The 23,892-nt window shown below is 27.4% G+C and overlaps 1 protein-coding gene across 1 annotated transcript in view; it reads left to right on the top strand.

Moving 5' to 3' along the window:
* The window catches only part of LOC122509947 (protein germ cell-less), a 129,150-nt gene that overhangs the window by 24,084 nt on the left and 81,174 nt on the right, over positions 1-23,892 (top strand). Inside the window, exon 3 of the mRNA XM_043624288.1 lies at positions 7,601-7,697. Coding sequence (XP_043480223.1) covers positions 7,601-7,697 — 97 coding nt within the window. The remainder of the gene's footprint in view (positions 1-7,600; positions 7,698-23,892) is intronic.

Genomic DNA, 23,892 nt, shown 5'->3' with positions numbered 1-23,892 from the left:
TAATGCTGCCATCTCTATGGAACTGTCACGTACTATTACGTTGAGTAAAAAATTATGAATAATTAATAAAAATGTTTATAAAAAATTATTTGTCTTCAATTTAGAAATGTTATAGATGATTCTTGTTATTGTAACAACCGACATTCAGTTTGTGCAGTTGTTACAATTTGCACGCTGTCACTCAAATGCTTCTAGTTAACTATAGATATAGAGCTAAATCAATTATGGTCTTTTAAAACTAGATAATATACCTTTGATTTAATTTCATTTCTCCAAACAAATTGGAGTTAAACTCAAATTACAATAACTTTTTATCAAAATTGTAACAACTGCACCTAGTCTCCCCTACTATTTTTTATTGCTTATGAAAAAAATCAATTTTATTTTTGGGGCCCCTAGTTCGCCGGGGCTCCGGACAATCTAACACCCCAAACCGTCTATTGCTACGCCACTGAATATACTTAAAAGTTGATATTTTCTTTTACGAAAAAATTTTCAAAAGTAGGGTGAAAACAAACTTTAAATAGGGGCACCACAAAAATGAACAGAATGTCACATAACTCCGGACATTTATTTAGAGTGATAACACCCTTCTATAATTAAAATTGCAATGCTCTAACTATTTCGGTTCGAAAGATAATAGTCCAGGCGCCCTGTAAAAAAAAATCGATTTTGTGACATAAATCCTACCCAATAGACAAAAATGCTATTTGATAGATTAGTAGCCTAGAAACAAAGCCCAACAGTTTGCACCAACTTAGACAGAGCGCGTTTATTGCACTGAGAGACCTTTGGGTCAGCAGCAGACTTTCGATAGGCTGCTACTGACCATTTTGGAGGAACGCTACAGGACTATACTTTTGGGTTGCTGCGGTAAAATCTTGGGCACGTGACAGTCCCAAAGTTGTTCAGCTGCAAACCAAAGGCGGCATTCCCACTACATCGGTGAGCTGCTCACCAACATTTCACTGTAAAAAGAAAGGTACTAATTTAGTACCAATTTTGGTACTATGTAAATCGTAATTTGGTTCTATTTTAATACCGAAATTAGCTCTAATTTAGAACCTTTTTTTTACAGTGTTGGGACTGTCACGCGCCCAAGATTTTACCGCAGCGCACCAAAACCATAGTGGAGCTGCTGTCACATACGTTGTTCCGCTACAGTCCCAAAGGTCTCTCAGTGTGTTATAAATCTTTTAAGGGGGAAGTCTACTGTGACATGGAAGAAAACAGGCCGATTTTTGCGGATTTTTTTTTAACAAAATACGACTTGGACATTAAATTAAATTAAACCGTCATTTTTATTATATATTCAAGTATTTGTAAAAAAATTTTAAGTCGAAATATTCTAAATTGCCGTCGTGGCACTCCTTCAAGCGCAAGTCAGTCCTTTTTTAGGTGCACAAACGGTGTACATGAAATCTCCCGTCTGGGTGATCTAAAACAAAAAAACAAAATATGGTTGTCATCTACATAGTATTGACTCTCGTCTGACGAAGGATTTTGTCAATATATTTTTTTATTTAATTTTTATAAACAATAATAAAATGAAATGTAAAAAAAAATTGAAAAAATTTCAAGAATTTTTTTTTTCGGAGCCAAAATTTTTTATTGACAAAATCCTTCGTCAGACGAGAGTCAATACTATGTAGATGACAACCATATTACCTGGGTCTGGGTAATTTAGATTACCCAGACGTGAGATTTCATGTACACCGTTTGTGCACCTAAAAAAGGACGGGCATTCGCTCGAAGGAGTGCCACGACGGCAATTTAGAATATTTCGACTTAAAATTTTTTTACAAATACTTGAATATATAATAAAGATGGCGATTTAATTTAATTTAATGTCCAAGTCGTATTTTGTTAGAAAAAAAATCCGCAAAAATCGGCCTGATTTTTCCTTTGTCGCACAGTAGACTTCCCCCTTAAGGCACTGTTCCTATGTGACGGCCGAAATTTCAGGCTTTTTTCAGGAATTTTTTTTTCACAGAAAATAAAATATAATTCTATAACTTATTTTACATGTTATAAGGGGTCGTCATTAATTACGTAAGACATTTTGGGAGGAGGGGTGGGTCTGCTAAATCTTACGAACCATAGAAAAAATGGCGCTAATGTATGAAAAAAATCTTACGCAGGGGGGTGGGTGGTCAAATTTTGCAAAAAAGTGACTTACGTAATTTATGGACGGCCCCTAATTACACCTAGAGAAATGATTTATTTGAATTAAATAAAATTTATTTCAAACAAATAAAAAAGGATATTTGTCACAGAACCAACTAAACTTTTATTTAGCTCAAATAATATTTTTTATTTGAATTAATATATTTCGTTTAAATATCCATTTTTATTTAAATGAAAAAAATTTTATATTTTCTTTAAATATATTTTATATTTAGAACAAATAAAAAACACTTTTCATTTTAATAAATCCTGTAAGCATTCTAAAATATTAAAATTCACTTATAACCTTCAAATAAATTTAACAATCACAATCACTAATGGAACTTTTAATATTCATTAAAATAAATGTTTATTTTTATAAGAATATTTGTTAAATAAAGTCAGGTTTTTTTATTGTTAGTCATTTTACTTTACTTTTTCACTTCATATGTAAAAGTCCACTGTCACATTTTTCTCACAAAATCTCAAATAAGACACTAAAATGTAAATGAAATCACATACAAATCTGTTACTTTGTACTAATTAAAATTTTCACTTAAAAAGAAAAATTCTGTACTTAAATCAATTAAATTTGTTAACTATTCATGATGAATAAACCTCTTATAATTGTACGCGTTAAACTGTTAAAAGCAAAACATCTTATTGTTTTACTATAGCAATGCAATATGCGCAGGCGTCTACTTATAAGTCAAACAAACATTTATTTGAATCAAATATATTTTTTATTTGCTACAAATATACTATTTCATAAATTGCAAATATATTTCTTTATTTTAGATTAATTAGTGCATTTATTTGAAATAAATATTAGTTTATTTATTTTAAATAAAATATTTATTTGCAACAAATAAATTTTTCTTAAATATACACTTTTAGTTAAAATAAATAACTTTTTTCTCTGGGTGTAGTGTCTAAAAATATACAAAAAAATTTTTTTTAGTGATTTTTCAAATAATTTAATAATTATTTTTATGAGTCAAAGGTAGTCATGTAAAGTTGGCACTACTTTTTTGGAAAATCAAAAATTTTACAATAGTTCTGGGCACTTTGGCAATAGTTCTAGAGTTCTCTAACGATTATTTAAATAGTTCTGATGATTAACAATAAAAAAAGCGACAATGAAAAATCATAGTGCTAACTTTGCATAGCACTATGATTTTTGCAAAAAAGAGTTCTGACCTAATATTCTAAAAGAGAATAAAGAGTTCTAGAGTTCTCTACCAAAAAAACAAGAGTTCTGCAAAATTTCAAAAGTTATTAACAAATTAAAAAAAGATATAAAAATAATATTTTGCAAGTTCTGAATAGAGTTCTGGCATCGTTGCGAAGAGTTCTATAAGTATGTCTAATGACATTTTGTTCTAAATCCAAAATCAAAAAAGTTACAGGACATTGAAATTTTCAAGAAATTTCAAAATTTTAAAATTCAGAGTTCTAAGAGTTCTGATTAGAGTTCTGGCATCGTCATAAAGAGTTCTATAAGTATTTCTAATGGCATTTTGTTTTAAATCCAAAATCAAAAAAGTTACAGAACTTTGAAATTTTCATAAATTTTCAAAATTTTAAAATTCAGAGTTCTGAGAGTTCTGAAAAGAGTTCTGGCATCATCATAAAGAGTTCTATAAGTATTCCTAATGACATTTTGTTTTAAATCCAAAATCAAAAAAGTTACGGTACTTTAAAATTTTCTTACAATTGGATTTTTTGTATAGAAAAAAATGTCATTAGAAATACGTGTAAAACTCTTTATGACGATGCCAGATCTCTAATCAGAATTCTCAGAACTCTGAATTTTAAAATTTTTATATTTTTTGAAAATTTCAATGTCCTGTAACTATTTTGATTTTGGATTTAAAACAAAATGTCATTATGAATACTTATAAAACTCTTAATGGCGATGCCAGAACTCTTTTCAGAACTCTCAGAACTCCGAATTTTAAAATTTTGAAAATTTATGAAAATTTCAAAGTTCTGTAACTTTTTTGATTTTGGATTTAAAACAAAATGCCAGTAGAAATACTTATAGAACTCTTTATGACGATAACAGAACTCTAATCAAAACTCTCAGAACTCTGAATTTTAAAATTTTGAAAATTTCAATGTCCTGTAACTATTTTGATTTTGGATTTAAAACAAAATGTCATTAGGAATACTTATAGAACTCTTTATAATGATGCCAGAACTCTTTTCAGAACTCTCAGAACGCCGAATTTTAAAATTTTGAAAATTTATGAAAATTTCAAAGTTCTGTAACTTTTTTGATTTTGGATTTAAAACAAAATGCCAGTAGAAATACTTATAGAACTCTTTATGACGATGGCAGAATTCTAATCAGAACTCTCAGAACTCTAAATTTTAAAATTTTGAAATTTTTTGAAAATTTCAAAGTTCTGTAACTTTTTTGATTTTGGATTTAAAACAAAATGTCATTAGAATTGCTTCTAGATCTCTTCGCAATGATGACAGAACTCTAATCAGAACTCTCAGAACTCTAAATTTTAAAATTTTGAAATTTTTTGAAAATTTCAATGTCCTGTAACTATTTTGATTTTGGATTTAAAACAAAATGTCATTAGGAATACTTATAGAACTCTTTATGACGATGGCAGAACTTTAATCAGAACTCTTAGAACTCTGAATTTTAAAATTTGAAATTTTTTGAAAATTTCAATGTCCTGTAACTATTTTGATTTTGGATTTAAAACAAAATGTCATTATGAATACTTATAAAACTCTTTATGATGATGCCAGAACTCTTTTCAGAACTCTCAGAACACTGAATTTTAAAATTTTGAAAATTTATGAAAATTTCAAAGTCCTGTTACTTTTTTGATTTTAGATTTAAAACAAAATGTCATTAGAAATACTTATAGAACTCTTTATGACGATGCCAGAACTCTTATCAGAACTCTTAGAACTCTGAATTTTAAAATTTTGAAAATTTTAGAAAACTTCAAAGTCCCGTAACTTTTTTGATTTTGGATTTAGAACAAAATGTCATTAGACATACTTATAGAACTCTTCGCAACGATGCCAGAACTCTATTCAGAACTTGCAAAATATTATTTTTATATCTTTTTTTAATTTGTTAATAACTTTTGAAATTTTGCAGAACTCTTGTTTTTTTTGGTAGAGAACTCTAGAACTCTTTATTCTCTTTTAGAATATTAGGTCAGAACTCTTTTTTGCAAAAATCATAGTGCTGTGCAAAGTTAGCACTATGATTTTTCATTGTCGCTTTTTTTATTGTTAATCATCAGAACTATTTAAATAATCGTCAGAGAACTCTAGAACTATTGCCAAAGTGCCCAGAACTCTTGTAAAATTTTTGATTTTCCAAAAAAGTAGTGCCAACTTTACATGACTGTCAAAGGTTGACTCCTTTGAAAATGCACGGGTGAACGGTCGCAACGATAAATTTATTTAGTATCGTCTGAAATAAAAAAATCAAACGTAGTTTTACTCAGTAGGCTTACTGTTATCGTGTGAACCTCAATAAACAATTTATCTTTTTAAATAACAAAATGGCGGACTGTTAAAAAAAAATTTCAAAAATTGCTTGTTTTTTCGTAAGTAATTGTTTAAAAAAAATAGGAAAATGTTTATGTAAAATCATGACCGAGGTTCACACGATAGCCACTCATGTGTAAAATAATGCCTCCAAATTGCAGACCGATCGGTTAAATAGATTTTGAGTAATCCTTGTCACCAGTTTGAAAAAAGTGGTTTTGAGAAAAACGCGTTTAAAGGTTTGGTAGCTGTAGCTCGCGACCGTGCACTGTTTAATTCTACGCGCTGTAACTTTGTTAATTTTTCAAATATCTGTCTAAAACTTTTACACGATAAAAAAATAACGATATTGTACTTTCGAAACATGCAAAAAAAATTGATTTTTTCAAACCGTCACATAGGAAAAGTGCCTTAAGTTGACAAAATCAGTTTTTTTGAGGTTTTTTGAGGATTGCTATTTTCAGTGAAATTTTGGACAAAAAAGTTGTTATTAAAAGTTGTAGAGCTTAAGAATATCTAACTAATAAGGGGTCGCACGGTATTTTTCAACAATTTGTTTACGAGTTACCGAATTTAAACGATAAAATCCAAACGATTTTTAAATATTTAATAATTGATTTAATTGTTTTTTAATTTAATCTATCTTTTCCTTGGCAAAATTACTGCCCTTGAGGCCCTTAATAAGTATACAAAATTTCGACCCAATCGGATTAATAGTTTTTCCGATTCAATCTAATTGTTAATTAACAAACTTTTTGTTTGCATTGAATGTCAAATCTGTGAATCATTAAAAAAAATGTTTTGGAAGTCGCATTTTACTCTTAAGGATCTGTATTATTAATAACATGTATTGTAGAATTAAAAAAAATTTTATTGTCAAAAAATAACTAATAAAAAAAGGTCAATTTTTTCACTATAAACAGTTAAGCATATCTCGATCAAATTTTATTTTAGGAAATCGGGATAAAAGCTTCTTAATTCCTTGTATCTTCCTGCAACTTTTAATAACAAAATCATTAATCTAGCTTAAAGGGTATTTGAAATAACTTTTTTTTGCAATAAAATCCAGACAATTTGTTTATTAACCTTTTTAAATTTTTTTTGTACAGATTTGAAGATCGAAATCTGTAGTTTAATTTAAAAAATCATGAAATTTATCCATTAACTATTAATTATTAAAAGAAGAAGTGAAAATCCAAGCAAGAATTTATCTTAATGAAGCGCATCGAGAGGTGATAGGAGCCGAGCGACACGCGACACAATAGGATTTTTTACAATTTTCTGTTCAAAAATGTCTACAGCCTACAATTTTTAACCGATTTGAGTGTTCTTTGTTTTAAATTAAAGAGGAATAAATTCTTAAGACATCCCTCAAGGCCGATTTTTCAGATTTTAATTGTTTATAATTTTTTATTTTAATCAAAGTTAAGAAATTAATACAATTTTTTTAAAAAGGACGTTTATTTTCTTATTCCGTTACTGGACATGATAAAAATCAGTTCAAATTAATCCAATATGACCACCAGACATAAGTATTTCTTTTAAATATTTTGATGCACTATCGATTAGTAAATTTAGCTTCCCAATAATTTAAAAATTTGACCTTAATTTTAAAAAATTAGCATTATCAAATTTTGGAAAATATCGAATGGAAAATATTTTTGACTTCATTACTACCACAAATGAAAATAATTTTTCTATAAACAATGCCCAATGTTCGTAAAAATGTTCTTCTCTACTTAGTGTAGCAAGTAAAATAATGAATTAATTAAATTGAAATTTAAGGATCAGAAAATATGAAACTTTTTCCTCGACTAAAAACAGGAAAACTTACTAAATCAATTAATAATTCTAAATTTATTAAAAATAAATGTTTAAAAGGTTATTTATCTTCTCTGTTTAGAGTCCCTACTTCTGTAGCATGTTTTCTGGATCCTGGAGGGAAACAAATGAAAAAGTGATTAGCATTCCAATTGCTGACTCAAACATCACTTTAGATTGTAAGTAAACTCTCATATTTATTTATTATTTGCATTCATTCAAAACCTTAGATCTAAATTAAACACCTTTTTATGTTTATCTTTTTATTTATATAATTTATTCGAGTCTTATATTCTGTCAAATTTTTAATAAATAAAATTTTTATTAAATACAAACAGATTGCATTAAATTTGATTTTTGTTCAATCAAAGGAATGCTTAATTTTTTAAATTTGAAACAGAAGAGAATGCTTTAAAGTGAAAGTACGTCTTCAGTCTAATATTTCATGGCTAAGATTGTACTTCATTGACCTACATTACATTTACCTATATTTGGTAACATCTTAAAGCTTGAGATGTAAGTAGTCATACTTTGATTTTTAAAGAAAAATGTACTTGTATTAGGCTTTTTAAACATATATTTTTAATTAATTTCTTTTCAATTTTTCATTTTAAAAATACTGTTTTTTACTTAAAAAGAAACTAAAAGATAAATAAAATAAATATAATGTGTATATCTGATAAGTAAAATTGGTTTTTAATATAAATTATTATTGGAGATATAATTGAATATCAATCTAACCTACAGTATCTTGATTGATAAGGTTTAATTAATTTAATAAAGAAATGGCCTTCTTTTAATTGTTCAAAACAGATTTAATCATTATTTTTTTATCACTCCATTTCTCTAACTCCATTAATCTTTAAGGGTTCTAACTATTCTTGGAATTTTTATAATTATTAAAATGTATTTCGGGGTCATTCATTACGAACACGGAGAAAAATGGAAAAATGATTTATGCAGTCAGTGTAGTACTCCTTTATAGAATAATAAGTGACAGGTACACACTATAGTATTAGAAGTTTCATAGCTGAACAGTTTGGGACTCAACACAAGTTATCCCATTCATCAGCTCAAACAAGATTGTGTTCACACACACACACACACACACACACACACACACACACACACTAATGGTCGTTCACTTATCTTACCGTCTCACTTACTCTTATTACTTTCAACTATTATGCAGTGCAGTTAAGTTAATTAAATTATTGAATATTGCTGTGAGAATAATTGAGGGGACGGCTTCTAAAAGGGGATACGCGTGGATTCTCACGTATAAGTATTGACGAATAGTGTGATTTTAAAACATTTTCAATTTTCAAATTCAATGAAATAAATTTATACACAATGAAAATGCGCATCTTTTTTCTTTAAGAAATAAATTTATATCTTTTTTAGTTTATAAAATAATGAGAAAAAACTAAATTTTTGAAAACCAAAAAATTTAAATGTTTTACGTCTTTAACTCGTGCTGGTGTTTTTGATTTTTCATATTTTGTAATCAAACAAAAACAAACTCACAGATTAAGGTTTCCTGAAACCAACTATATTTTTAAAACTTCAAAATCTTAATTAATAAAAAGTTTATTAATTTTTTCGAAAGACATTGCAAAAAATGTTTTTTTTCAACTTTCAACGCTTCGTTTATCTAGGAAATTTCAAGGTACGAAAAACTTTCAGTGAGAAAGTTTTTTATTACGATACGGACAAGTTTTTTCTAAAATTTTATTAAAATGATATGGATATTTACAAAGTTATTAATGTTTAAAGCGTATGGTGCGTCAGATTTCTTGCGCCTGGAACGCATTGAGTACCGAATTGTTCGTTTGCATGGAACATATTAAGACTATTTTAGTTTATTCATTTGTTTACTTAAAATAAATACAATTTTTATTAGAGTCACTGATAAATTTTTGCAATATTATTATTATTAAGAAGTAACCAATAATAATTAGCCAAAATCGTCTGGAAATAGTTAAAATTTACTGACATACAAATAATTAGTACACAGTTATTTTGACATAAATGTAATGTTAATTTAACTAATAAAAGTTTATTAAGAATAGTAAAAATATTATTATTTTAATTTTTGACTGGTTTTTTAATATCAAAGTAATTATTTTTAAATAATATTTAACTATGGATTATGACGATTCATCTAACTTTATATAACAGTAGCATCAGTTTATTTATTCTAACATGTATTGTACGTAAAGATATATGAAATTATTTTTTAAAAAATATTGCAGAATTATTCGCAAAATAAATTGTACAATAATTCCATATTGTATTTAATACTTGAAGTTAAAACAAATTTTATTTTATTTATATCTGTATTTTGGCAAACATTTTCATACAATAGATTTTTTTTTGTTATCATGTGCACTTCAAGGAAGTAACCCTTTTTTATATGCTATTTTTCTCAAAGTTGTCATTTGTTTTCACTCTACGGAAAAATATGGTGTCCAGATGAGTCGCGGTTGCCGCGACCGTTGACTGCAAAAAAAAGGGTTCGGTAAAACCCAATACAATTTTCCCAGGATTTCGAGATTTTTTTATCACAATTAAGGAAATCGATATCTTCCTCCAAACGGACAGGAGTTTTTTAATAATTATTTTAAAAACATTAAATGTAGTAAACGAGATCATTTTGACGAAGAGTGGAAACCTTGAACTAAATGAAACAAGAAACTTAAAAATAAGAAATATTATTTTAGTTGACTTTTGTACATATAACAAAATAAAATATTTAGGTTAAAAATAAATTTCAATAAATTTTATTATATATATTGACAAAATATTTTTAACGCGTTGCAAACGAACAATTTGGGACTCAATGCGTTTCAGGCGCGAGAAATCTGACGTACCATATGCTTTAAACATTAATAACTTTGTAAATATCCATATCATTTTAATAAAATTTTAGAGAAAACTTGTCCGTATCGTAATAAAAAACTTTCTCACTGAAAGTTTTTCGTACCTTGAAATTTCCTAGATAAACGAAGCGTTGAAAGTTGAAAAAAAACTTTTTTTGCAATGTCTTTCGAAAAAATTAATAAACTTTTTATTAATTAAGATTTTGAAGTTTTAAAAATATAGTTGGTTTCAGGAAACCTTAATCTGTGAGTTTGTTTTTGTTTGATTACAAAATATGAAAAATCAAAAACACCAGCACGAGTTAAAGACGTAAAACATTTAAATTTTTTGGTTTTCAAAAATTTAGTTTTTTCTCATTATTTTATAAACTAAAAAAGATATAAATTTATTTCTTAAAGAAAAAAGATGCGCCTTTCCATTTTCCACAAACTTCGGTAATTCAAATTGCAATTTGTAATACTTTCAAAAATTGACCAAGTGGACAAAACTTAAACGCGAGAATCCACGCGTATCCCCTTTTAGAAGCCGTCCCCTCAATTAATTATACATTTCATTCAAGGTCAATTCACTATTTTGTACACGAAAAAAAAGAATAATCAAATTTACCATGAGGACTGTCAAACTTGAAAAAGGTTAAGAAAAAATTAATTTTTTTTATTTATTTATTATTAAATTCTTATAACCGTATCAAATTTAAAGTACACTGTAAAAAGGGGTGTTGAATGAAGGGAGTTAGAAATTAACTCTCTTTTGGAGTTGACTTTTAACTCGAAAAATTTCACTCCCAACTCCCGAGTCCGTTAACTCCCTAAATTTTTTACAGTGTAGTTGACAATATAATTTATTCAATATTATGAATATTGTTGACATCCATACTTACATTAATTACAAAGTAAAATCCACGCATCATCTAATTTATTTCATTGGTAAGGGATGTTTCTTAAATGGGAAATTTCCCCCATCGATTGCGTAGCCGAGAGGCTTAATGTAAAAGCGTGCGATTTATAATTATGCGTATATTTAGTTGTATGGTTAGGTAGGTGTTCAATCCCGTATGATTGAAAGATGTTCCGATGCATTGAGTTCTTAATTGTAAGTATGAAAATGTATGAAGAATAAAATTTGTGAATTAATGAATATGAATATATAAAGAGTGCATTTAACATATTTTTCTTTTTTTTAATGATTGGTTATTGTTTTTTTATATAAAATTGACTAAGTGAATACAAGGAAACACTCGTTTCGCGTCGCGTCGGCCATTTATTTTGACAGGTTCCGCGCCTGCGTTCCTTTATTGTGAAAATTTCGAAGTAGGGGACTGAGTCCAGTTTCTCTACTATGCACACTGCAGCGCGCCTTATAATCTTCGCCTGTGTTTTAATGCTCTTTACAGTGACATTTGGAACTAAGGCCCTCTATACACTATACGCAACACCCTAAGATGCTTGATGGAAATGAATTAATGTACTTTTACTGGACTGAGTCCTGTTTTTTCAATATTAACTCCCAGTTTTTCAAACTCCATTTTTCTCCGTGTAGAGGACAATCCTAGTTTTTATTTAGAATTGTTATTATTGTTTATTTATTTTGCGATATAAAGTGAAACAAGTTGTTCATTTCATGACCATTTAGCTTCCTTAATATAATATATACCAATTGCTTGATTTTTTATTATAATATAGGCTGATTCTATTTCAATCCATGCAGGGCGAATAGGTTAAAAATTCTAAATCAAGTTAAAGGTAATTTTTCTTGTTCTTTAGGACAAACAAAGAGACACGTATTTTTTTATTTAGCAAAAGAACATTTTTTAGCTGAGTTATGAGTGTTTAAAAATTTCAGGATATATCGTGATTTTATACACGGAAAAAAAAGTTCACGAATCTCTCGTGAACTAGTATATCACTTTTGGATGGGACACAAAATTTCAAAATTTTCATTCACTTTTGATTAGAAATGGCGAACGTCAACGAAAAACTGAAACAAAGTTAATGAATTTTTGATGAACTGTTAATGAAGAGTAGTTCGTCAAAAGTAGAGGTACAAGTTCACGAAAAAATCGTGAACTCGCGAGTGTCAGTAGTATGCGCAGTTCGTAATGCGCATCAAATATGGCTGATCAAGCATTCATCATTCAGTCGGTGTCATCGGTGTTTACATTCGGGAAAATTCTTTGATGAAAGTTATTATTTAGAATTAGTGTTTTTTATTACTTAGTGAATATTTTTGTTTGCTAATTTCCTTTGTGAAACAAATAATTCGTAAAATGAATTAAAAGTTACGATAAGGGACTTTTTCTACTTTGCACGGTCCTGAGTTTTACAGCAGACAAAGCTAATCGTTTCGTTTGTCGAAAGACAGTGTATCTAGATTTAGCCGTGGCGGTTAGTTGTTAGAAATATTATGTTATAGGGTATACCCTACTGAAAAAGAACGATTGTAAATACGAGCGTAAATATGACTGTGAATACGACCCTAAATACGGGCCTTAAAAGGGTAGTGTAATTGAAACAGCAAATACAGCCGTATTTATGCCCGTATTTAGGGTCGTATTTACGGTCATATGTGAATACCATTTTTTTTAAAAAAATATATATACCCCCACAGCACCGAAACTTTCCTATCAATTTATTGAATATTTACTTGTAATATTCGGCATATTTAACTGAAATGTTTAGTGAAAATTGTTCTTTACACAACTTTCAATAAACATTGCAATTACATATTCCGAACATTGCAAGTAAATATTTAATAAATTTTTAGGAAAGTTTCGGTGCTGTGGGGATATATATATATAATGGAACATTATTAATTATTATTAATTTAATATATTAAATATAATATTGCAACTAAAATAAATAATATTTAAGGTAAGTATTGAAATACGATTTATTCTTATAATAAATGCATAACAAACAAACAATTATATATCAATGTCACTTTATTTTAATCACAAATACACATAAACACATGGTACAATTATTTATTAAAAATTGTAATTTTTATTATTTTTATTATAAGAGAAAAAACACAAACGCACAATAAAAACACTTGTAGATTTTTTAACAGCTAAATAAAAACGACAAATAACTCGAATCACATGTAACTGTAAGCACTGTTGTAAAAAAGGTTGGGTCTATAGGGATGGGTAGTTACACGTAACTTGAAATATTAATAATAAATGTAATAATAATAATAATACTAACAGAAATAATAATAGTATATTTATGAACTAGATGTAATTAAGAAGTTTAATCACTATTTTAAAAACAAACAAATTTAGTATATTTTGTTTGTTGTTGTTATAGCAAAAATCGATAGAAATATTAGGTTAAGAACGTTCGATGGTCTCTGAAATTTGTAGGTTATGTGCGACTTACAGTTATCGCCCAAAAAAAAACGGCACTGCCTGTTTGAAATGACGTGAAATTAGTAAACAACCGTTTTCGAACGAGTTTTTCTTTGCACACAGGCACTTTTTACAAAATCTGACAACGTACATTTGTCACAAATGTTTTTAATTGTCTGAATTCAAAAGATTTTGTTAATCCATGCAGAAACGCGGTTGCAGGATTGTAATTACAAAAGTAATGTAATGACAGGCGGCAAGACGTATGTTACAGCCATTTTGCCAGTAGAGGGCAGAAGCATGCAGGGAGCGTAAAGGCTCAGCTGTCAAAATAATTCGCATTACATTGCTACGGTAATTCCAATGCTGCAACCGTGTTCCTGCATGGATTAACATAATATTTTGAATTCAGGTAATTAAAAACATTTGTGACAAATGTACGTTGTCATATTTTGTAAAAAGTGCCTGTGAACAGAGAAAAATTTGTTAGAAAATAAATGTTTACCAATTTCACGTCATTTAAACTGGTCAGTGCCGTATTTGTTGGGTGATAACTGTTAGTCGCACATTATCGAGAAATTTAAGAGACCATCGAACACCGTTAAGTCCACAATAGATAAATATAAAAAAAATAAAAATAAATCAAAAATATAAATTCGCACAAAATTAATACCTCCTCGTGTGATTAGATTGTAATTAAAATGTAGTTTTCTGAAAATAAATCGAAAAGTTTAGGGTTCAGTGAAAATTACCGAAAAATGTCAAAATCGCCTTCCGTTTACACACCTCATTGTAAAGGTCTTTCTGCAATAGCTTGAAAATACATTTATTTCTTCCGATTCAAAGTAATTGCAAATATAAGTTGCTGCAATTAAACTTACTTTAAATCATTAACTTCAAAGCAAATTATAGTAAATTATATATGCAGAATATGCAATTACTTAGCTTCAGACAAAACAAATGTATTTTTAAGATAATATAGAAAAACATTTACAGTTTTGTGTGAAGGCAATTTTGCAAGATTTTTGGTAAATTTTTTTTCTACCAACAGTCGTGTAAATGCACTTTACAAATAACAAAAGGGTCAGAATTCGTGAAATTTTCACAGAAAATAAAAAGTATTTTTTTTAAATCGAAATGTTAAAAAAACATTTCTATTTGGCTTCAAGAATGTGTCCACCAAAAAACAGAAAAAAAATTATTTTTTATAAAATTTATTGCAAAATTAATTTTTTTGCAACTTTTTAAACAAAATTTGATTTCTCCTAAATGAATGAACCGATTTAAATGAACCAAGCAGGAATATAAAGGGGATAAAATATACTTTCGTTCAGAATTAGAAAATTTTAAAAAAGTTTATTTTTTAATAATTTTTTAATAAATTTTTTATAAACAATTAATATTATTTAATGTTCTACGCCTTTTAAAAATTAAAAAAAAAATATTAACAACATACACTTAAAACTATAAGAAATCAAAATCCGTTGAGAAAATTTTGGAGCGACAATTATTTTAAAAGTTATAAACAAATTATATTGAACGGAGAAGCGATTTTGATTATTTTCAAAATTAAAACATTATTTTTAACTACGAAATGAACAAAACACTGTCAAATTAACATTTTTATTCAATTATATAACCATAAAAATTGATAAAAATGATCAAAAACTAAGTTACTATAATTTGCTTTGAAGTTAATGATTTAAAGTAAGTTTAATTGCAGCAATTTATATTTGCAATTACTTTGAATCGGAAGAAATAAATGTATTTTCAAGCTATTGCAGAAAGACCTTTACAATGAGGTGTGTAAACGGAAGGCGATTTTGACATTTTTCGGTAATTTTCACTGAACCCTAAACTTTTCGATTTATTTTCAGAAAACTACATTTTAATTACAATCTAATCACACGAGGAGGTATTAATTTTGTGCGAATTTATATTTTTGATTTATTTTTATTTTTTTTATATTTATCTATTGTGGACTTAACCTAATATTTCTATCGATTTTTGCTATAACAACAACAAACAAAATATACTAAATTTGTTTGTTTTTAAAATAGTGATTAAACTTCTTAATTACATCTAGTTCATAAATATACTATTATTATTTCTGTTAGTATTATTATTATTATTACATTTATTATTAATATTTCAAGTTACGTGTAACTACCCATCCCTATAGACCCAACCTTTTTTACAACAGTGCTTACAGTTACATGTGATTCGAGTTATTTGTCGTTTTTATTTAGCTGTTAAAAAATCTACAAGTGTTTTTATTGTGCGTTTGTGTTTTTTCTCTTATAATAAAAATAATAAAAAAATTCTTATAGTTACATGTGATTCGCGTTATTTGTAGTTTTTATTTAGCTGTTGAAAAATCTACAAGTGTTTTTATTGTGCGTTTGTGTTTTTTCTCTTATAATAAAAATAATAAAAATTACAATTTTTAATAAATAATTGTACCATGTGTTTATGTGTATTTGTGATTAAAATAAAGTGACATTGATATATAATTGTTTGTTTGTTATGCATTTATTATAAGAATAAATCGTATTTCAATACTTACCTTAAATATTATTTATTTTAGTTGCAATATTATATTTAATATATTAAATTAATAATAATTAATAATGTTCCATTATATATATATATCCCCACAGCACCGAAACTTTCCTAAAAATTTATTAAATATTTACTTGCAATGTTCGGAATATGTAATTGCAATGTTTATTGAAAGTTGTGTAAAGAACAATTTTCACTAAACATTTCAGTTAAATATACCGAATATTACAAGTAAATATTCAATAAATTGTTAGGAAAGTTTCGGTGCTGTGGGGGTATATATATTTTTTTTTTTAAATGGTATTCACATATGACCGTAAATACGACCCTAAATACGGGCATAAATACGGCTGTATTTGCTGTTTCAATTACACTACCCTTTTAAGGCCCGTATTTAGGGTCGTATTCACAGTCATATTTACGCTCGTATTTACAGTCGTTCTTTTTCAGTAGGGTAGGTACTAGGTTCGAATCCCGTGAAGCGAATTACGAATTTTAATGGCGATAAAATTGTGTATTCTGTGAATTTGGATGCGTAATAGGCGTCAAGTTATCAAATAAAGTGAAATACTATAAAAAGTAGTGTCTGGAAATTATTTTTTCTTGTTTTTAGCATTTTTTAAAAGTTCACGAATTTTTCGTTAACTTTGACGAAAAGTTCGGAAACCGTACTATGTTTCTAGTGAAGGAGTTGATGAAATTTTGACGAACTGTGTTTGTTGATTTTCAAGAATTTTGTGTCCCATCCAAAAGTGATATACTAGTTCACGAGAGATTCGTGAACTTTTTTTTCCGTGTAGCTTAACAGCTGACAAACTATATTCAAATCTTTCTACTTTTTGCAAAAATAAATATTTTTCAATTTTTTTTCTTTATTTTAGTAGTGTTTTTGATACTTTTTCTTTGCAAACTTGAAAATTTGAAAAATTTTGAATATCAACAAAATGGCGGCTATTTTCCGAAAAATCAAAAAAGTCAATTTTCTCAAAAACATCATTTTTTATTTTTCTTAAAATTTTTGTGTGATTACTAGATGAAAAAAGGAACTTTTTCCAAAATGTTTCATGTGCGCTAAAACTGTTTGGAAGTCGCTATAATTTTTTTCAGAAAATAACAAATCTCATTATTTTCTCTCTAAATCTGAATCAGTGAAATTCCACTGAAAATCAGTGAAATTTGACTGAGAATCAGTGACTCTATTCTCGCGATTTGAATCAGTGGAATTTCACTGAGAATCAGTTAAAAATAACTGAAATTTCAGTTATTTTCTACTGATTATCGCTAATTAAAAAACTACTGAAAATTTCTGTTACACATATTGAAAATTTGAGTTACTGGTTCTCAGTCAAATTTCACTGATTCAGTTTTAGAGAGTTGATACGAGTAATGTATCGGTATATTATATATATTTATTGCATGTTTATATGTTTTTCGATGATTAGTAGTGTTTTTGGTACTTTTTATTTGCAAACTTGAAAATTTTGAAAATTAACAAAATAGCGACCGTTAAATTTTTTTGGTCGCCATTTTGAATTACAAAATTTTAACCAAATATTCTAACTCAGCGACCCCAAAAACCTCCAAATGAATATTTTTATTCAATTATTTTTAATGTTTTTAGTTTTCGATTTTTTGAAAAATGGCCACCATTTTGTTAATTTTCAAAATTTCCAAGTTTGCAAATAAAAAGTAGGTACCAAAAACACTACTAATCATCGAAAAACATAAACATGCAAAATATATATATGCCGATACATTACACAAAATAATGAGATTTTTTATTTTCTGAAAAAATTTATAGCGACTTCCAAACAGTTTTAGCGGACATGAAACCTTTTAAAATTAGTTCCTTTTTTCATCTAGTAAACACACAAAAATTTTAGGAAAAATAAAAAATGATGTTTTTGAGAAAATTGACTTTTTTGATTTTTCGGAAAATAGCCGCCATTTTGTTAATTTTCAAAATTTTTCAAATTTTTAAGTTTGCAAAGAAAAAGTATCAAAAACACTACTAAAATCAAGAAAGAAAATTGAAAAATATTTATTTTTGCAAAAATTAGAAAAATTTGAAACTAATTTGTTAGCTGTTTAGCTATAAAATCACGACATGTCCTAAAATTTTCAAACACTCATAACTCAGCTAAACATTTTTTTTTCGCCAAATAAAAAGTACGTTTCTCTTTATTTGTCCTAAAGACCAAGAAAAATTACCTTTAACTTGATTTAGAATTTTTAACCTATTCGCCATGCATGAATTGAGATAGAATCAGCCTATAACTAGCTGTTGTACCCGTCTTCGACGGGTTTTAGTTTCTACTAATACATTTGAAAGAGTGTCTACTATCCGGGAATTTAATTTGACTGGGAAAAACTAATAATTATTTACCATTAACTATTCGATTAGGAAAATATTACTGTTTGAATCAGTGAATGACTTTTCCTATCAAATACTATTTTTAACTAATTCAAATTCAGAGAACAGTATTTTTCAATTGGTAGTACTTCAATTAATGTATTAAAAATTAATCCTAAATTTCCACCAGTTTTTGGAGTTATGTAGAGTCTAATTCGAACTAATTGTATCGCAAGTAGACCCTACGTTACGACTGCTAAAATCTAAAATAAGACCTATATTGTAGGCTAAAAGTAGGGCTTAAATTTTGACTTGGGTCTGTTTAAGTAAATATTACATCAATAGAAATTAAAGTAAAATGCAATTTTTTAAAAACGAATTAATATAATAACACTTTTTTTAATTTGATAAAAAGATTCCCGAGTTTTCCTGTTCAAAGTAAATTCCCGGCTATTCCCGGTAGACACTTTGTTAAATGTATTAGTAGAAACTAGAAACTCGTCTTCGATTCCCACATGGGAATCTACATGGGACCCTATATCAAAACCATGTAAAAGCCCACTTTCATAGAGGAAACCATATTAATTCCCATGTAAAACCGTATGGAAAATTGCGACACGATTTTAGTTAATAAATAAAAACATGGGAAATTTTAAATGTTCGTCTATGTATAAAATTATATTAATTCATACGTAAAATCCTGCAAATTTTTCGGCAACATTTTTCCTGTTAATTTCCTTAAAGTTATGTTATTCAGCGGTCACGTGACTCATAGTGAAGTATATGGGGCACGTGACCACTGAATAACCTGACCTGAACCCAATAAAAAAACCTATATTTCTTTAAGACAATTTTTAATACATATTTCCCATGACAAATCCTACATTACACACGGAGAGAAGAAAGTAGTCAATCTTACTCAGCCCTGAGTCATAGTTACTAAACAATATGGAGACTTTTTCGTTTAACAAAACAAAAAGTAAACTTCACTAAACGGCCGTTTAGTTATTAAGACTACTAACTTCATTAGTATCGTCTACAATATAAATTGTCATATCTGCAATTCTGTTTACAATTTACCAAAATAAAATTTAACCTCTTATATAATAATTAATATAATAGTTAACACTTTATAAATAATTAATTATTTAGAAATAATTATTATTAATTAATTATTTTTTCAAAAATTTATTATATGTATATGGGGAACGAGAAGAAAATCAAGTAATATTTTACAAAAATACACTGACGGTGATATAAGGTAACAATAATAAATCAATTTAAAAATTATAATTTCTGTAATTGTTTAGTTAAATAGAGAAAATTATAAGAGCTATATTTCTTTACAAAATATATTTGTCGCATATTTAAATAAACAGCTAAACTTTTTTTTATAATTATTATGATAACAATAACCTAATATTTGTTGTAATAACAAGCATAAATATTAAGTATAACACTGCAAATAAAGTTTTAAAAAATAATATTTTTTCTCGATTTCGTTTAATTTTTAATAGGTAGCTTTTTAATTAATTTTAATATTTTTTTAAAGTTCAATTAATAATATGATTAAAAATGTAAACAGAATTAGTTTTGTCTGCTTTACTAAGCAGACATTCATCCTTACTACTATGTTTAGTTCGATCGACAAAAAAAAATTGAACGCTGTTTTGTAACCTTTACTTAATATTTATTTGTCACAACTCAAATTTTCTTACTAAATGCGTAATAGTACAACTCACTATAACTCTTCTCTCCGTGCATCTCATGTGAATTACACTTTCATTTCTCGAGAGGGATCGTCCATATATTACTTACCCCTTTTTGGGTGAGGGGGGGGGGGTCAAGCTATTTGTTACAATAAGTCAAAAAAATGGCAAAAAATTAACGAAATGACTTCAAAGATGGCTTATTTTACGCAGAATTTAATCAGCTTTCTAACTGTATTTAAGTTTTTTTTGTATCTCCTTTAATTTCCGAGATATGATTGAAAAAGTGGTGGCATGTTTTTTTATAGAGTTGCGTGTAATCGTCCTGATACTCGTGGACGGTAGTGTAAATTCTTAAGAGATCCCTTGAAACCGATTTTTCAGATAATAATTATTTCTGATTTTTTATTTTAATCAAAGTTAACAAATTAACACAATTTTTTTGAAACAGGACGTTCATTTTTTTATTTCGTTACTGCACATGATCTAAATTAGTTCAAAATAATCTAATATGACCACCAGACAATTAATTAAACATAAAATGATTTATTTAAATTGTTATAACCAATATTAAATAACAAATAGATAACTTTGATACCTTTCCACTAAAAAATGTTTTTTTCCACATTTTCTTTTTAATTTAAGTTCATTACAATAATATATGTCCTTTTTGTTTAAAAAGTAACTTATTTAAATTGTTATAAACAATAATAATTAACAAATAGATAACTTTGATTCATTTCCACTAAAAAAGGTTTTTCTTCCACATTTTCTTTTTAATTTAAGTTTATTACAAGGATATACAGTGGAACTTCGATTTTCCGTCTCTCGGTCTATCGTCACCGCGGTTATCCGTCACTGTCCAAGATCATTTTTTTTTTATTTAAAAAATTGACTTTGCAAGTTTATTCCAATATATTTCTCTGAAGAGAAATATCTAAGCAGCCATAACCTCTAATTTCCTGCAGTTAAGATATTTTCTTTAGTCTGTTTTCGGCTTTTTTAAATAAAAAATAAGATGTTACGTTTTTTTTAATACAAATTTTAAACTAATTGTGTAATTGTTTTGCAAAATTGTTTGTTTGCATGTTGAAGTCCAAAATATAGACAAGTATTGGTTATAAAAATCTCAAATCACTTGTAACTTCGACTATCCGTCATTTTGGTTTTCCGTCAAGGTGTTGGTCCCGTGCCTGACGGAAAATCGAAGTTCCACTGTATGTCCTTTTTGTTTAAAAAGTAACTTCTTTAAATTGTTATAAACAATATTAATTAACAAATAAATTACTTTGATTTTTCTTTTCTAAAAAAGGTTTTATTTACACGTTTTCATTTTAATTTATTTAAATTAAATTCAAGAATATATGTCCTTTTTGTTTAAAAAGTAATTTATTTAAATTGTTATAAACAATGTTAATTAATAAACAGTTAACTTCGATTCATCTCCACTAAAAAATGTTTTTTTTCACGATTAATTTTTTATTTACGTTCATTTAAAGAATATATGTTCTCCTTGTTTAAAAAATAACTTATTTACACTACCGTCCGTGAGTATCAGGACGCCCCTTTTTTCATGAGTGGAAAAATGCTTAAAACGTAGAAAATAAGAATGACAAAAATTTTTTGTATTTTTTTCCTGAAAACTAATAAAATTATAAAAAGACTGACACCTGATCGAAGAATTTTCGTTGACTATTCTGTCAGATTCAGAAAAAATACTGGATTTTGCATGTTTTTCGTAATTTTGTTATTTCTCGAAAACTAATTAACTTTTATTAGCGCTCTTGGTCTTGTTTTAATCTCTATTTAATGTAGAATCCAAATTATTAACTGGTATTGTGAAATAAATTTTTCAAAAGAAATTTGAAACCGTAAAAGTAGGATTAAAAATAATCAAAAAATTATCATGAATATTAAAGTGTCAAAAAGGTCAGTGTAAAATATGTTCATTTAAGGGGTTACGCCTAGTTGTTTTGGTCAAAAAAATCGATTTTTGGGTTTTTGCATTTCCTGAAGGAATAATACCTCAAAATTACGAAACTGAAGTCAGTTTTCGAAAATTCAAAATGGCGGATCCAATATGGCGGACAAAAATTTTAAAATCTTTTTGATTTGCTTGAAGCTTGTTACTCGGGGGTTTTCGGGGTCGCTGATTACGAATCTGAAGTCAGTTTTCGAAAATTCAAAATGGCGGATCCAATATGGCAGACAAAATTTAAAAAACTTCTTGATTCCCTTGGAACTTGTTATTCGGGGGTTTTTGGGGTTATTTTTTTAAAATTCGAAATGGTGGGTCCAATATTTCGGACAAAATTAAAAAAAAACTTTTTGATTCTCTTGAAACTTTTTATTTGGGGGTTTTTGCGGACGCTTATTACAAATAGGAACTCATATTAAAGATGCTATTATGAAGCGTAGACCATAAGTGCTTAATGTTTGAAATTTCACGTCATTATTGTATTTTTTGTATTCAATAATTGCTGATATAATCGAAAATACTGTCACAAAATTTAAAACTATAAATGCAAGTGATCAAAACACTATTTTCCCTTTTTAGTCTACATTCCTTTTATTTTTTTTGTTTTGTTAGTCTTCGTAAGAATTTTCTTTAACTGTTCTTGATGCATCAAAAGGCAAAATGTTAAAACGAAAAAAAGTAGTGCGCAGCAGAATTTCCGTATAAATTGAAAAAAATTACAAACAATTAAAGTTACACATTATTACCATGGTTGCCACACAACCTGGAAAACCTGGAAATAGCATGGAAATTGAAAAAGGGTATGGAAAACCTGGAAATAGCATGGAATTTGAACGAATTTCTGGAATTTTTTTGGGTTAATGAAAGATATTAAGAAAAATTCCATTCAACATGTTATTTTTCTTTAAAAATGTTAACATGCAATTTTCCTTTTCCATGTTATCTTCTCTTTAAATTAATTTAATTTTTTTTTAATTATTGACTAAAACTGTGAAAAATGTTGTTAAGATTGTTCTAAAAAAAGGATTTTTTATCTTTATTAGTATTACGATTGTCAAAATTTTTTGTTACTAGTTGCTTTTTGTTCAAGATTTTGAACAAAGTTTAAAGATAAAAATTATTTAATTTAAACATGACTTAAATGTTCTAATTATGACTGATTCTTCTGAAAGTCACATTTTTGATATCTCGATTAATTTTATAGAATCTACTCTCTAGTAATATTATTAACCATTTTCATAGTAAAAATTTATAATTTATTATTTATAAGAGAACTCAATTTTTATGGTTTTTTTTTAAAATAGTGCCAAAAAATACAATGTTTTTCTATCATTATGTGCATTTTAAAAATTTTTGAACCTCCGTTTTATATGTGATAAAAATGTTTAAATTTTGTCTTCAGTTTAAGTTAAAATTACTTCACGATGATTAATGATGTTTTTATACATTAAAAATATTATAAAAAAAATGTGAATGCACATTAAAATAAAGTTAATGGTCTGATGTTTAATTTTTCTATATAATATTTATAAAAAAGAGG

The sequence above is a fragment of the Leptopilina heterotoma genome, unplaced genomic scaffold, assembly GCF_015476425.1.
Source record: "Leptopilina heterotoma isolate Lh14 unplaced genomic scaffold, ASM1547642v1 Lhet_65, whole genome shotgun sequence".
NCBI lineage: Eukaryota > Metazoa > Arthropoda > Insecta > Hymenoptera > Figitidae > Leptopilina > Leptopilina heterotoma.
Note: the sequence above shows the minus strand (reverse complement) of the source record. Positions and strands in the feature narration are given on the sequence as shown.